Source organism: Myotis myotis, unplaced genomic scaffold, assembly GCF_014108235.1.
Source record: "Myotis myotis isolate mMyoMyo1 unplaced genomic scaffold, mMyoMyo1.p scaffold_m19_p_5, whole genome shotgun sequence".
Taxonomy (NCBI): domain Eukaryota; kingdom Metazoa; phylum Chordata; class Mammalia; order Chiroptera; family Vespertilionidae; genus Myotis; species Myotis myotis.
In genome coordinates, this window is record NW_023416357.1 from 37,598,334 (window position 1) to 37,613,001 (window position 14,668).

At 44.3% G+C, this 14,668-nt stretch overlaps 1 protein-coding gene across 2 annotated transcripts in view; it reads left to right on the forward strand.

Annotated features, from left to right (window-relative positions):
* Positions 1–14,668, forward strand: part of MCCC2 (methylcrotonoyl-CoA carboxylase 2) — a 59,783-nt gene that overhangs the window by 16,836 nt on the left and 28,279 nt on the right. Inside the window, exons 6-8 of one of the 2 annotated variants that reach the window (XM_036309368.1) lie at positions 1,561–1,673; positions 8,265–8,378; positions 14,126–14,190. In XM_036309368.1, the coding sequence (XP_036165261.1) occupies positions 1,561–1,673; positions 8,265–8,378; positions 14,126–14,190 (292 nt within the window). The remainder of the gene's footprint in view (positions 1–1,560; positions 1,674–8,264; positions 8,379–14,125; positions 14,191–14,668) is intronic. The other variant, XM_036309369.1, reaches the window with a different exon arrangement.

A 14,668-nucleotide genomic window follows, 5' to 3' on the forward strand; every position in this document is an offset into this window, starting at 1 on the left:
TCCCTGATTGGGGATTGAACCCACAAGCCATATCGGGACAATGCTTCAACCAATTGAGCTACCCAGCCAGGCCTTGTATGTATATAACTTGAGCAGATAAAATTTAAAGAAATTTAATTTTAATTTTTTAGAATTTATTTTTATTTTTCAATTACAGTCAACAAACAATATTATATATTAGTTTCAGGTCTACAACATAGTGATTCAACATTTATATGCCTTATGAAGTGATCACCCAGTTAAATCTAGTAAGGAAATTTAATTTTCAATGAAAGTAAAGTACATTTATATTTAAAATTAAAATACATTTAAATCTATGGATATTTCAAAAAGAACATAAAAGCAAGGCAGTATAAAATTGCCACTTTCTGGATATTGGTTTAGTTTTGTAAAATGCCAAGATATATTGTTTATTTATGTGAGTATTTGAACAGATACTGATGTGGATATTTTTTTTCTGGGAAGGAGAATTTACCTGATGTATATACGTTGTATATATATAACACAGCAAATGAGGTCCTATTGCTTGCAGGTGCTCTGCCAAACACTCTAGGGCAGTGATGGCGAACCTTTTGAGCTCGGTGTGTCAGCATTTTGAAAAACCCTAACTTAACTCTGGTGCCGTGTCACATATAGAAATTTTTTGATATTTGCAACCATAGTAAAACAAAGATTTATATTTTTGATATTTATTTTATATATTTAAATGCCATTTAACAAAGAAAAATCAACCAAAAAAATGAGTTCGCGTGTCACCTCTGAGACGCATGTCATAGGTTCGCCATCACTGCTCTAGGGGGTCCAATGAAGAGTATTATGTTGTCCTTGTCTTCAGCCCACTTGTAATGATTGGAAATAAGATATAATGTATCAAATAATAATAAAATTTTTTTTATAGTTGTAGGCAAGATTAATAGGTATGGGACTAACTAACTTTTTGTGGTTCTACTATGTGCACTCACAGTATGTGTTGAACTAAGTATTTCACACATTATTTCATGCCATCCCAATAAGAACTCTGAGGGATCGTTACTGTTATCTTCATTTTACAGGTGAGGGAACCGAGGCATAGAATGAGTAGGAAGTACACCTGTGATCACAAAGCTATGAAGTTACCAAGCTGTTTTGAACTCAGCTGATATTCTTATCCACCACTCTAATCTGCAGTGAAAACAGTACTAGAAGGTGCAATATATGATAAATTGTCACAACTTCTTTAGGTGGTTTTTGTATTAGTTAAAAAGAGGGAAAGACAGTTTCTTAGCTGAACTGGTTAAGCATTTACAGTGTTTGTGGGGCTTTAGCTGGTCCTCAAAGGAGAGAGCACACTACACATTTCAAGTGGAATTTGGCACAGGGTAGGAGAGCCTAATGGATTTGAGGAAACAGTGAATCCTTTTGGCTGCCTTGGGGGATTGGAGAAAGATGCTGTAGAATATTTTAAAAAGACATTTGTGAATGTGATTAAGAAATGATACTGTCATTGATACTAATGTTCCTGTGTGGAGCACATTTTGCTCATAGAGATGTACTTATTTCTTTCATTTCCTTTTTCTTCAGTTGATTCAGGAGGTGCAAACTTACCTCGACAAGCAGAAATATTTCCAGATCGAAATCACTTTGGCCGCATATTCTATAACCAGGCAATTATGTCTTCTAAAAATATCACACAGGTAATTTCTCATTAATGAGACGTGTTGCTTTTTGCTCTAAATGCCTGCTAACTAGGCACTCTGAGATGACTTAAAACTAGTGAGTTCAGAATTTAGTCTTTTTCTACAGAAACTATCTTAAGGTTACCTTCAGTCAGATTCTCCTGTTAATTATGGGAATATACTATTATTGTAATAACTAGGGGCCCGGTGCACGAAATTCGTGCACTGGGTGTGTGTGTGTGGGGGGGGGGGAGTGTCCCTCAGCCCAGCCTGCCCCCTCTCACATACTGGGAGCCCTCAGGCGTTGACCCCCATCACCCTCCAATCGCAGGATCGGCCCCTTGCCCAGGCCTGACGCCTCTGACAGAGGTGTCAGGCCTGGGCAGGGGACCCTCATTTCCCCCCGTCACTGGTTCTGCCCCCAGCCCAGGCCTGATGCCTCTGGCCCAGGCATCAGGCCTGGGCAGGGGACCCCCAGACCCCTCCGATTGCTGGCTCTGCCCCTTTCCCAGGCCTGATGCCTCGGCCAGAGGCATAGACCCCCATCACCCTCCGATCGCCTGATCGGCCCCTTGCCCAGGCCTGACGCCTCCGCCAGAGGTGTTAGGCTTGGACACGGCACCCCCATCTCCCCCCCGATCACTGGCTCTGGCCCCCGCCCAGGCCTGAGGCCTCTGGCCCAGGAATCATGCCTGGGCAGGGGACCCCCATCTCCCTCTGATCGCTTGCTCCACCCCCCGCCCAAGCCTGACGCCTCTGACCCAGGCTTCAGGCCTGGGCAAGGGGACCATCATATCCCCCCAATCCCCGGCTCCGCCCCCCACCCAGGCCTGATGCCTCGGCCAGAGGAGTTGACCCTCATCACCCTCCGATCACCAGTCACCGGATCGGCCCCTTGACCAGGCCTGAGGCCTCCGGCAGAGGTGTCAGGCCTGGGCAGGGAACCCCCTGCTCCCCGTGGTTGCAGGCTCTGCCCCTGCCCAGGCCTAACGCCTTTGGCCTAGGCATCCGGCCCGGGCAGCGGGGACCCGCAGCTGCAGCGGCCGCGCAATCGTGGGCTCCACTTTAGGCCCAGGCAAGGGACCCCTAGCTCCCGGGACTGCCAGCCTCGACCGTGCCCAGCTCCCATCGCTGGCTCCACCCCTACTTCCTGCTATCACTGGCCAGGGCGGCAAAGGCACCTGATTCTCTGATTATGGCTGGGTGGCAGGGCAAAGGTGGCCCCAGGGCCGCCTTTGCCCTGCCCCCCAGCTCTTAGCTCCCCTCTGGGTTTCCAATCACTGTCAGTGGCAGGGGGCTTCTTCCTGCTTTCCCTTTCGCCTCCCTGCATTGTGCCTACATATGCAAATTAACCGCCATCTTGTTGGCAGTTAATTTGCATATAGCCCTGATTAGCCAATGAAAAGGGTAGCGCCGTACGCCAATTACCATTTTTCTCTTTTATTAGTGTAGAAGTTTTTAAAAAGAATGGGCACTGAGTAATTTTCTTTAGAACTATACTCTGGAGAAACTAGTATATGTATGAGGAGACATGTAAGAAAGTTTATTGTAGCATTGTTTGTTATAGCAAAAGTTGAAGAGCAGTATAAATGATCACTAATAGAAAATTAATAACACAAATTTTAACTGTTAAAGTAAATGAACTAGAATTTCATGCATCAACATAAATAAGTCTCACAAACATTTTTAATAAAAAATAGTGGACTACATATACAGCCAATTGCTATATGTATAAAGCTTAAATACATCAAATAATACTATTTATGTCTAAACACATACATGTGAATACTTGGCTTTGAATACACAGACTTGGCTTAGAAACAGTGGTCACCTTTGAAGTGGGAGGGAAGAAAAAGGGGTCAGGTAGAGGCTTTAATTATGTATGAAATATTTTATTTCTTTAAAAAAGAACCTGAATTAAATTTGGCCAAATGTCAAGAATTATTAAGACTTGGTATTAGGTGAAAGGATATTTATTTTATTATTCTGTAATCTTTTTGCATGTTTGAAATTCTTCATTATACTGATGATACTCCTTTGTTTAGGTTTTATTGGATTTCTTAAGTTTGTAGTATTTTTATTAATATTCTAATTAGTCTTCACTTGCAATTACATCTCTTTTTTATTTTCTATCAATAGATTATTTTATTATTTATTATACTAGAGGCCCAGTACATGAGTTCATGCATAGGTGGGGTCCGGCTGGCCCACCCTGATGGGGGCCGATCAGGGCTGTGGTGTGGGGGGGGGGGGGGGCAGGGTATGGGAGGTTGACAGGCCAAGTCCGCCCCCGATTGGGGTGGGGGTGGGCCGATTGGGGATGGGTGGTTGGTGGGCAATCAGGGGCAGGGCTGGCCAGGGGGAAGGGGCCACAGGCACTTGAGGGGAACCAGTCAGGGTCCCGATCGGGCTGGGTGACCACTGCAGTGCACATCAGAGCAACTGGTCCTTCCGGTCGTTCCGGTTGTTCTGCCGTTTGGCCACTGGGTTTTTATATAGAGAGATATTTTATTGTTATGTAGTAACCTTACCTATCTGTATGCTTTATTTATCAAAATAGAAAATTCAGTTTTGCTCAGTTTTGCATAGATGGCTTTTCCATTATCTGGTATGAAAATCTTAATGGGATCTTTTGTTTTATAGGGGGAATTAGCCCATTTAACCTGGTATTATAACTTCTATAGCTTTACTAACCTTGCATTAACTAATGCAGCCCTAGTTTCCTAGGGCTGCTGTAACAAAGTACCACAAAGTGTGTGGCTTAAAAATAACAGAAATTTATTCTCTCAGTTCTGGAGGCTGGAAGTCTGAAATCAAGGAGGTGGCCGGGTCATGCTCCCTAAACGGCTCTACGGAAAAATCTGTTCCTTGCCTCTTCAAGTTTCTGGTGGCTTGAGGCATTTTCTTGCCTTGAAGTTGCATGATCCAATCTCTGCTTAGGTCTTTCTCCCCAATCCCCAGCCCCCAGTACAAGAGAAAGTTTATAAAGTCACAGAGGTAGAAAAAGTGAGCCAGCTAGACTGCATGGGCTCAGGAAGCAAGTTACAGAGGCAAAGGAAGGGCCCTTGGAGCTTGAAAAAGAGAGCGAGAGAAGTTCTTCACATGGCTTTCTTTTCTGTGTGTTTTCTTCTCTTCTCTGTCTTATAAGGACTCCTGTGATTGGATTTCAGGTCCACTTGAGTAATCCAGAATGATTTTATCTCAAGATCCTTAATTATATCTGCAAAGACTCTTTTTCCAAATAAAGTCACATTCCTAGGTTCTGGGGTTTGGGTGTGGATATGCCTTTTTGGGGGCCACTATTCAACCCACTGCAGACCTCTAGGCTTAACTGGGAAGGATTCAACCTCTAGCTCACACACATGGTTGTTGGCAGGATTGTTCTTTGCAGGCCTCATTGTTTCTTACCAGCTGTTGGCCAGAGCCCTTCCCACATGGGCTTCTCCACAGAATATCTTCCCATGTGTCAGCTGGCTGCAGCAGAGGGAGCAAGCAGGTGGGCAAGAGAGAGAGTGCCAGCAAGATGGAAGACATAGCATCTCATAACTTGATCACAGAAGTGACACTTGACATTTGACAGGACAAGGACATCAGCAGATCCATTACACACTCAAGGGGACAAGGTAACAGAGGACGTGAATACCAAAGTCAAGAGTTTGGGGACCATTATTAGCTGGTGTCAGAGAAGTAGATTGTTGATTTCCTTGGTTTCAGAGGTACTGTGCAGAAAATGCATCTGAAGTACTCTTAGGAATATGGTAAAATTCCCTAATGTAGATGTGCTAATAATTTGCCAGCTACTCACTTGTGAGACTTTTCTACTAAATTGGTAGATCTCCCCTCTCTCAGCCCCAGATGGCATGATGGCAGTCAGTTTCATTTCCCTCGTTGTTTTTATTATTTCTATTATTATTATTTGGCAAACTAATTCCTCTGTCTTTGTCTCCTCCATCCCCACCTCTATACTTGCTGGCAGTACTGCTCTTTTCTCTCCTTTTGTTCTCTGGTTGTTTTAATGGAACCCTGTTGTGCCTGTTTAGATCTATGTGACTTACTTTTGAAAAGTGTCCTCTTTTTAGATTCTTACATCATTGTAACTCTTCTCTACTTCCTTGACTTTTTTTAGTAATGAAATAGTTTGAATGGAATCTGGTGTTCCAGTACAAAGAACAGGCTGACTAAGTGAAATCGTGTCCCTTTCTCCTGATAGAACCTTGAAGAAAACGCCCATAAAATATTTCAGACATGCACAAAGTACAAAGGATAATAGAACAGAATACTCACCTATCCTCAATTCAGATATATGAAGTGTTAACATTTTCTTATTATTGCCTTAGATTTTTAAAGAATTTATTTATTGCCCTAGCTGGTTTGGCTCAGTGGATAGAGCCTCAGCCTGTGGACTGAAGGGTCCCGGGCTCGATTCCAGTCAAGGCACATAGTCAAGGGCACGTACCTCAGTTGCAGGCTCAACCCCCAGTGGGAGGCATGCAGGAGGTAGCCGATCAATGATTCTCTTTCATTATTGATCTCTCCCCCTCTTCCTTCCTCTCTGAAATAAATCCTATATAATAAAAGCCTAATATGCAAATCAACCGAACAGTGAATGACTGGTAGCTATGATGCGCACTGACCACCAGGGGGCAGATGCTCGATGCAGGAGCTGCCTCCAGCCCACAGGCTGTCCCTAGGCCAGCCAAGGCAGATGCCAGCAGGGGCTCCCTGATCGCCCTGCCAGTTACCACACAGATTGGCCCTGATCACCAGCCAGGCCTAGGAACCCTACCCATGCACAGATTTTGTCCACTGGGCCTGTAGTAAAATAAATAAATAAATAAACAAACAAACAGACAAATAAAAACCACACATACTGAACAATCCCCCCCCCCTCCCAAAAAAAAGAACTTATTTATTGATAATTCATTTACCCATTCAAAATACTGTATTGAAGCATAGATGGACCTGGAGAACATTATGCTAAGTGAAATAAGCCAGTCAGAGAAAAACAAGTACCATATAACTTCACTCATGTGGAATTTAATGAACAAATTGAACTACCAAGCAAAATAAAGATAGACTCATAGAGAGCAGGCAGACAGCTCTGGTGGGGAGGAGGGTGTGTGGGGGAGTGGGGGGGGAGGTGGAGGGATTGAGCAAAAAAACCCAAAAACTTGTGGACATGCACAACAGTGTGGTAATGGCGGGGGAAATAAGAGTGGGTGGAGATGGAAGAGGGCATAGAGGTGATAATAGTGATGGGAAAAATAAGTAAATAAAAATCAAGTTTAAAAATAAAAACATATTGTATTGATGGACATGTTGGTTATTTGCATGTTTTCACTATTATGAACACTGCTACCATGAATGTTTTTTTGTAGACTCACAGGCATGAGTTTTTCTAGCCATAGATATTTTGGAAACAAACTACTAGGTGATTGATAAGTAAAAACAATAAGTGATAAACATTGTAATATGGTGACAGAAATATTGCAGACATTTTAAATAACATACATGAAATAGGGAATTATGTCTTTTTGTGCCAGCCATTTAGATGAAAAATGTTGACTTGGGCTGCCTTCTATTTTTGGATTAATACTAGTGGGTTTTTTCTTCTTCAGAACAGATATTGTATGACCATAAGGAAAACTGGTGGAATATTGGAATTGGTAGCAACATAGGATAATTAAAGAAAATATCTATTACATACTTTTCTTATTTTTCTTTGTGATATTACTTATTTGTATCTAGGGGTAATTGCCAAACCATATTTATTGTTCATTGTGTCATACTAATATCTAAGAAAGAATATTTATATTATGGAAAAATTTAAATACATACAAAAGAATAGTGCTGTGAACCAGACTGTATGCATCACCCAGCTTCCACACAATTGACTTTCTTTTGAACAAGATTTTCAACTGTGATGCTAACGTTAGTTTTATATTTAGAATGTATCGTATGTGGGGTAACACACAGTATTAACAACACTCATTATTTCAGTTTTCCTGTGAGGTAAGTGGCAATTGTTTAGAGAACTTATTAGTTTTAAAAATTATCCTATCATACAGTTTTGCCAATTTTTGGGTGGATCGTGAGTTCTCCATTAGTAGTTTAGGCTAATAGTCTATCTGGCCATTCTTTGATAGGGAGATTATCCATAAACTTTGTAAAAGTGTGACATAAGCCCTTCAAAATGCTTTGATACAAGGAAACTATTACAAATGTTTATAGGACTCTACTTTTATTTTTTAAAATATATTTTTATTGATTTCAGAGAGGAAGGAAGAGGAAGAGAGAGAGAGAAACATCAATGATGAGAGAGAATCATTGATTGGCTGCCTCGTGCACGCCCCCTACTGGGGATCGAGCCCCCAATTTGGGCATGTGTCCTGACCAGGAATAGAATCTTGATCTCCTTGTTCTTAGGTCGACACTCAACCACTGAGCAACCCTGGCTGGATGTAGAGGACTCCACTTTTAAAATGAAGTACAGGGACCAGCTAGTAGTGTGCCCTGGTACTGCAACATTTATGGGACTATAGATCCAGAGACAGTATAATTCACTGTTTGGGCTGTACTTGATGAGTGTCATATATGCTTGGTTTCCAGATAGCGGTGGTCATGGGCTCCTGTACAGCAGGAGGTGCTTACGTGCCTGCAATGGCTGATGAAAACATCATTGTACGCAAGCAGGGTACCATTTTCTTGGCTGGACCACCCTTGGTAAGAACATAGTTTTGATTGGTTGAAGTAAAATATACATAGTATAACATTTTCCATTTCTACCATTTTCAGTATACAGTTCTATGGCATTAAGTATATTCATTTTGTTGTGCAGCCATCACCACCATCCATCTCCAGAACTTTTCATCTTTTCCCTTCCAGCTATCTCTTCTTCCAGCCCAACCCTCAGTGCATACATGACCCCCAAGGGTGGGCAACCTCCATGCCAGATGGGGAGTAGGCAAGAGACTAGCCCTTAGCTCAGACCCCCACCCAGTCATCTGCTGGTGAACATAATTCAGCACTGCCAGCCGGGATAGTGATGGTGCTGCTGTGCTCCACCCTGAGACACTAGGGCAGCGGTTCTCAAGCTGTGGGTTGTGACCCCTTTGGGGGTCGAATGACCCTTTCACAGGGGTCGCCTAAATACATTCTGCATATCAGGTATTTACATTACGATTCATAACAGTAGCAAAATTACAGTTATGAAGTAGCAAAGAAAATAATTTTATGGTTGGGGGTTACTACAACATGAGAAACTGTATTAAAGGGTCGCGGCATTAGGAAGGTTGAGAACCACTGCTCTAGGGGGTGCATGCCAGGCCAGGCCCTCACTTGGGCAGATGTAGCAATCATTAGGAAGGGGGCAGGGCCCAGGCTCCAGTTAGTGGGAAAGCAGGGAGCCAAGAACCCATCCCAGAGAGGTGGTGGGAGGCAGACTGTCTAAGAACTGAAGCCCAAACTCCAACTCACACACTCCATTGTCATCTCAGACTTTACTTACAGAACATAAATTCAAAGATAAATTAGAATTCAATGGAGTGGCCACCGATCATTAAACTTCAAGCACAGGGCCCTTCTGAGAATGGGACCCTGTGCAGCCTCACTGGTCGCCTGCCTCTGATGCAGCACTGAGAACTGGATTATATAATCCTGGCTCTTCCTCCCACCCCTTTGGTCAGCTCCATTCCAGCGATTTTCAGTAATGCAGTCATCATTCCACCATGTTTATGGCAGACATGACTGTAGACTTCAGAGTGATAGAGGATAGGTGGGGAGACAGGTAATTACTACACCGAGCAACAAAATGTCCCGTTATATAAATGAAGTCCAAGAATATTAAATACCTAAAAGAGAAGAATGTTATAAAACCACCATCTATATAAAATGGGGTATTATTCAGCTATAAAAAGGATTGAAGTTCTGACACATGCCACAGCATGGAAGAACCTTGAAAACTTTATGACAGACACAACAGGACAGATCTTGTATAGTTCCACTTCTGTGAAATATTTAGAGTGGTCAAATTCATAGAGAGAAAGTAGATTGATTAATAGTTGCCAGGGACCGGGAGGGTGGAATTGGGAGTGACTGCTAATGAGTATGGGGTTTTTTTTGTTTTGTTTTTTTTTGGTGAGTGATGAATGTTCTGGAGTTGGTGGCAGTAATGGTTGCAAAGTTTGTAAATACACTAAAAAACACTGAATTGTATATTTTTAATGTTGAACTTTATGGTATGTGAATTATATCTCAAGTATGTTTATTGCTTCAAAAGTCTATCAATCATCTGTGGTTTTGGAATATTAAGACAAATTTATTTTTAAAAGCATGGTAAAAGGAGCGTAAGCTTTGTTGTGAAGTCAGTATATTTTCCACATGACTGTGCTAATTTTTAATAACTTATTGAGGATCAGATCAGCCTGAGGAGCTGCCATTTCATATTCAAAAAGCCTGTGGTGTTTATTATCTACACTAATAAAAGAGAAACATGGTAATTGGCGTAGACCGCTACCCTTCTCATTGGCTAATCAGCGAGATATGCAAATTAACTGTCAGCCAAGATGGTGGCCGGCAGCCAGGCAGCTGATGCGAACAGGGAGGCTTGCTTGCTTCAGTGACGGAGGACTCCAACATTCCCCGCCTGACTTGCCGGCCTCTCAGCTGCAACTCTAAGCAACTATGTTGCAAATGTAGAAGCTAAACAAAACCCCAGAAACCTGCTTTACTCAGCGGGGCTTCAGCCAGCCAGACCGCAACATTGTATCAAATACAGACTGTAAACAAAGGCCAGAAACCTGTTTTCAGCAGCCAAGGCCTCAGAGCTAAAGCTGGCCCAGAATAAAAAAAAGAAAAAAGAAAAAAAGGAGCGGTTGGGAGCTTCAGTCACCCGTCAGCCTGAAAACGGCCCTCAGCCCCTCAGCCAGACTGACCAGGCACCCCAGTGGGGACTCCCACCCTGATCCAGGACACCCGTCAGGGCAAACCAGCCAGCCCCCACCCATACACCAGGCCTCTATTCTATATAGTAAAAGGGTAATATGCCTCCCGGCACCGGGATCAGCATGACAGGGGGCAGCACCCAAACACCCTGATCGCCCTGCGGCTCTGTGTGTGACAGGGTGCAGCGCCCCAACCCCCTGATCCACCCTGCTCTGTGTGTGATAGGGGGCGGTGCGCCAACTCCCCTATTGGCCCTACTCTGTGAGTGACAGGGGGGAGCTCCTCAACCCCCTGATCATCCCTGCTCTGTGTATGACGGGGGGCGGTGCCCCAACCCCCCTGATGGGCCCTGCTCTGTGAGTGACAGTGGGGAGCTCCTCAACCCCCTGATCGGCCCTGCTCTGTGTGTGACAGGGTACGGAGCCCCAACCCCCCTGATGGGCCCTGCTCTGTGCATGACAGGGGGCAGCGCCCCAACCCCCTGATCCGCCCTGCTCTGTGTGTGATAGGGGGCGGTGCGCCAACTCCCCTATTGGCCCTACTCTGTGAGTGACAGGGGGGAGCTCCTCAACCCCCTGATCATCCCTGCTCTGTGTATGACGGGGGGCGGTGCCCCAACCCCCCTGATGGGCCCTGCTCTGTGAGTGACATTGGGGAGCTCCTCAACCCCCTGATCGGCCCTGCTCTGTGTGTGACAGGGTACGGAGCCCCAACCCCCCTGATGGGCCCTGCTCTGTGCATGACAGGGGGCAGCGCCCCAACCCCCTGATCCGCCCTGCTCTGTGTGTGACAGGGGGCGGTGCCCCAACTCCCCTATTGGCCCTACTCTGTGTGTGACAGGGGGGAGCTCCTCAACCCCCTGATCGACCCTGCTCTGTGTGTGACAGGGTACGGAGCCCCAACCCCCCTGATGGGCCCTGCGCTGTTCATGACAGGGGGCAGCGCCCCAACCCCCTGATCTGCCCTGCTCTGTGCGTGACGGGGTGGCGCCGCAACCTCCCCATTGACCCTGCCTTGAGTGTGACAGGGGGCGGTTCCCCAACCCCCCAATCGGCCCTACCCTGAGCGTGACTGGGGGTGGCATTGCAACCTCCCAATCCGCCCTGCTCTGTGCATGACAGGGGGCGGCGCCCCAACACCCCAATCGGCCCTGCTCTGAGCCCGACCAGGGGCTGCACCTAGGGATTGGGCCTGCCCTCTGCCACCCGGGAGCAGGCCTAAGCCAGCAGGGCGTTATCTCCCGAGGGGTCCCAGACTGCGAGAGGGCACAGGCCAGGCTGAGGGACCCCCCCCTTCCCCCTGAGTGCACAAATTTTTGTGCACCGGGCCTCTAGTCTATACTGGAACGACCGGGTGCTATGACGTGCACTGACCACCAGGTGGCAGACGATGAATGCAGGAGCTGCCCCCTGGTGGTCATTGCGCTCCCACAGGGTGAGTGCTGCTCAGTCAGAAGCCAGGCTCAAGGCTGGCTAGCGCAGCAGCACTAAGGACCCATTGGGGGATGTCCGACTACTGGCCTAGGCCCACTCCCCATCAGGCCTAAGCTGGCAGTTGGACATCCCCTGAGGGGGTCCCAGACTGCTCCAGGATGCAGGCTGGGCTGAGGGGAGGGATACCCTTCCTCCCCCACAGTGCACGAATGTTGTGCACCGGGCCTCTAGTTCTTTAATATTTCTCTGGCTTTACGTGATAGCGATCATTGTTTAATGAGAGGAAAATTCACTCCAGATTTACCTTTGTATATTAAAGGGTACATACTTTCATGAGTAGTCCTTATTTATATTTCATTAGATAAAGAGTAAAGATATGACTAAAATTTGAAAATATCTTTTTGGGAATATAGGCAGCAGCATACTACTAGAATAATGCTAACAGCAGTTACCAGTGGATTCAGATTTAACTTGGCAGCCAGGCAAGTCTGCAGTCTGTCCCAGAACTGATCCTCGTTCAGGAGTCCACCATTGAAACACTGTTTACGGTACAAAAAGAAGCAGCAGCATCCTCACCTGCTTGAGAATTCTAAATTTGACACTTGTTTCACTGAAAATTGAGAAAAGGCTTGGTAGGTTTCACACATAATATGGGCTTGAGTTGCAGTAGCTTAAAATGGTTGAAAAAAGCATAGTGACAAGACAAGTTTTTGAAAGAGCTTTTTGTTCTCCTGTCTTTTGTTTATCTTCTGAACTTATAATTTAGTAGAATGAGCTATTTTAATTTTATTTTGACTTTTATCATTTTTGCTCCTATCACAGTACCAAACATGATGTGGGTGCTCAATAAATATTAACTAGTGACAAATCCTTATATTTTTAGTCAGATCTCTGAAAATAAATATAGTATGTTGGTGTTTATTCCTTTTTACAGCTTTAAATATCCAGATACCTCTTATAATTAGTTATTGTTTGGACCAAATTATATTTTACACTGAATTTCTTTGGGAGGAGAACTAAAAATTTGGTTCTGGGGGTGGAATAATTGGAAGTGAAAATTTTAATTACCTTTCCAGTGGAATTTTTTATTTAAGACAGAGCTTTTGATGTAGTGAATAATAAGTTATTTCTGTGCTGTATTTTAGATTAGTGTTCATTTTTCTAATTAAAGCTTTTCCTATTTGAAGAAAAAGAAACAAATCAATCAACTTAAAGAAGTAAGAATCAATAAGCAATTCCAGAGGGATCAGATTGGCATTTAGTATTGAAGACTTTTCTTGCTTAGAATTTCTCAGGCTATAATTAAGTCATTCTTAATTTATTACTTGAGGTTTCTTTCTTTTAGCTCACATTCTTCTGAATCTTAGATGTGAGTAATCTTAGATATTTTCCCCATTTTAAAGTTATTATACCTTTAAGAGTTTATAATAGTCACTGGAGTTTTTCAGCATAGGTGAAGAAAAGGCAGTATTTCAGTGTATTTATTGAGTGTTCAAAGATGAGTAAATCACAGTTCCTACCATCAAGGAACTCACAGTATAGAGGAGAGGACAGAGACGCATGCAGATTACAGAAATATAGTCAGGCAAATGCCATGTAGGAGGTGTAAGTGGAATACCCTTGGACCACGGATAAGCAAGCATTGCTCTATTATTACATGCAGTGTCATTAATGGTGAAAGGCCTGAGTGGGTCAGGGAAAGGCACAGAGAGCAGGTGGGGCTTGAAGGGTAAGCAGGGATTCACCAGAGAGTGAGAGGGAGCAGGGAGCGCCGGCCAAGGGCACAGACCCTAAGGCTTTAACATGCAATGGAGGCAGCCTGAGGAGGGGACAGAGCAGGCTCGTAGGCCAGAAATGTTCAAATCAAGTTCCATCTCTCACTCTGGGGCGGTGGGCAAGTTCCTTAGTGACTCTGGGTTCAGATTTTTCATTTGTAGACTGGTTTGCTAGGCAAGTGGAATGAAAAAACAAAATGTCTTTAGCTCAATGGAAGAAAGAGTGGTAGGTACAGTCAGGTTAGGCACTGTGTGTTAGGAAAACATTTGTATATTTCGGATGGGCAAATCTCACCTTTGACTTTTCTCCCTGTTGTAGGTTAAAGCAGCAACTGGAGAAGAGGTGTCAGCTGAGGATCTTGGCGGTGCTGATCTTCATTGCAGGTGAAACGGAAGAGGTTACTTCTTTTCAGGATTGATTGCCACATGTTTTAAAAAGTTTATTTTTCCAAGTATTAAACTTGCCACAATTTGTTCTCCATCTGCTGTTTTAGGGTTCAATTCTTTGAACTGTTGAGTTGCATTTCTAAGCTAGAACATCAGCTTTTCCATTATAGAAAGACTGGAGAGACAGGTTTCTTATTTAACAAATACCCATTGAGCTCTAGATCTTTGAGATGATAGACATTGTCTCTGTCCTCAGGGAGTTTACAGTGTAATCAGGGAGGTGGGCAATAAATAATTACCAAAATTCATATAAATGTATATGTGTGAAAGGCCTGCAAAGGAGAAATATAAGGAAGAGCATATAGAAGGTGGATCAAACCCAGTGGTTAAATGAACATTTGGGAAGTGGAGTACACGGTGCTGGTGGTGAACTGCAGTTCAACAACAGACCACAAAAGAAAATGAAATAGAGAAG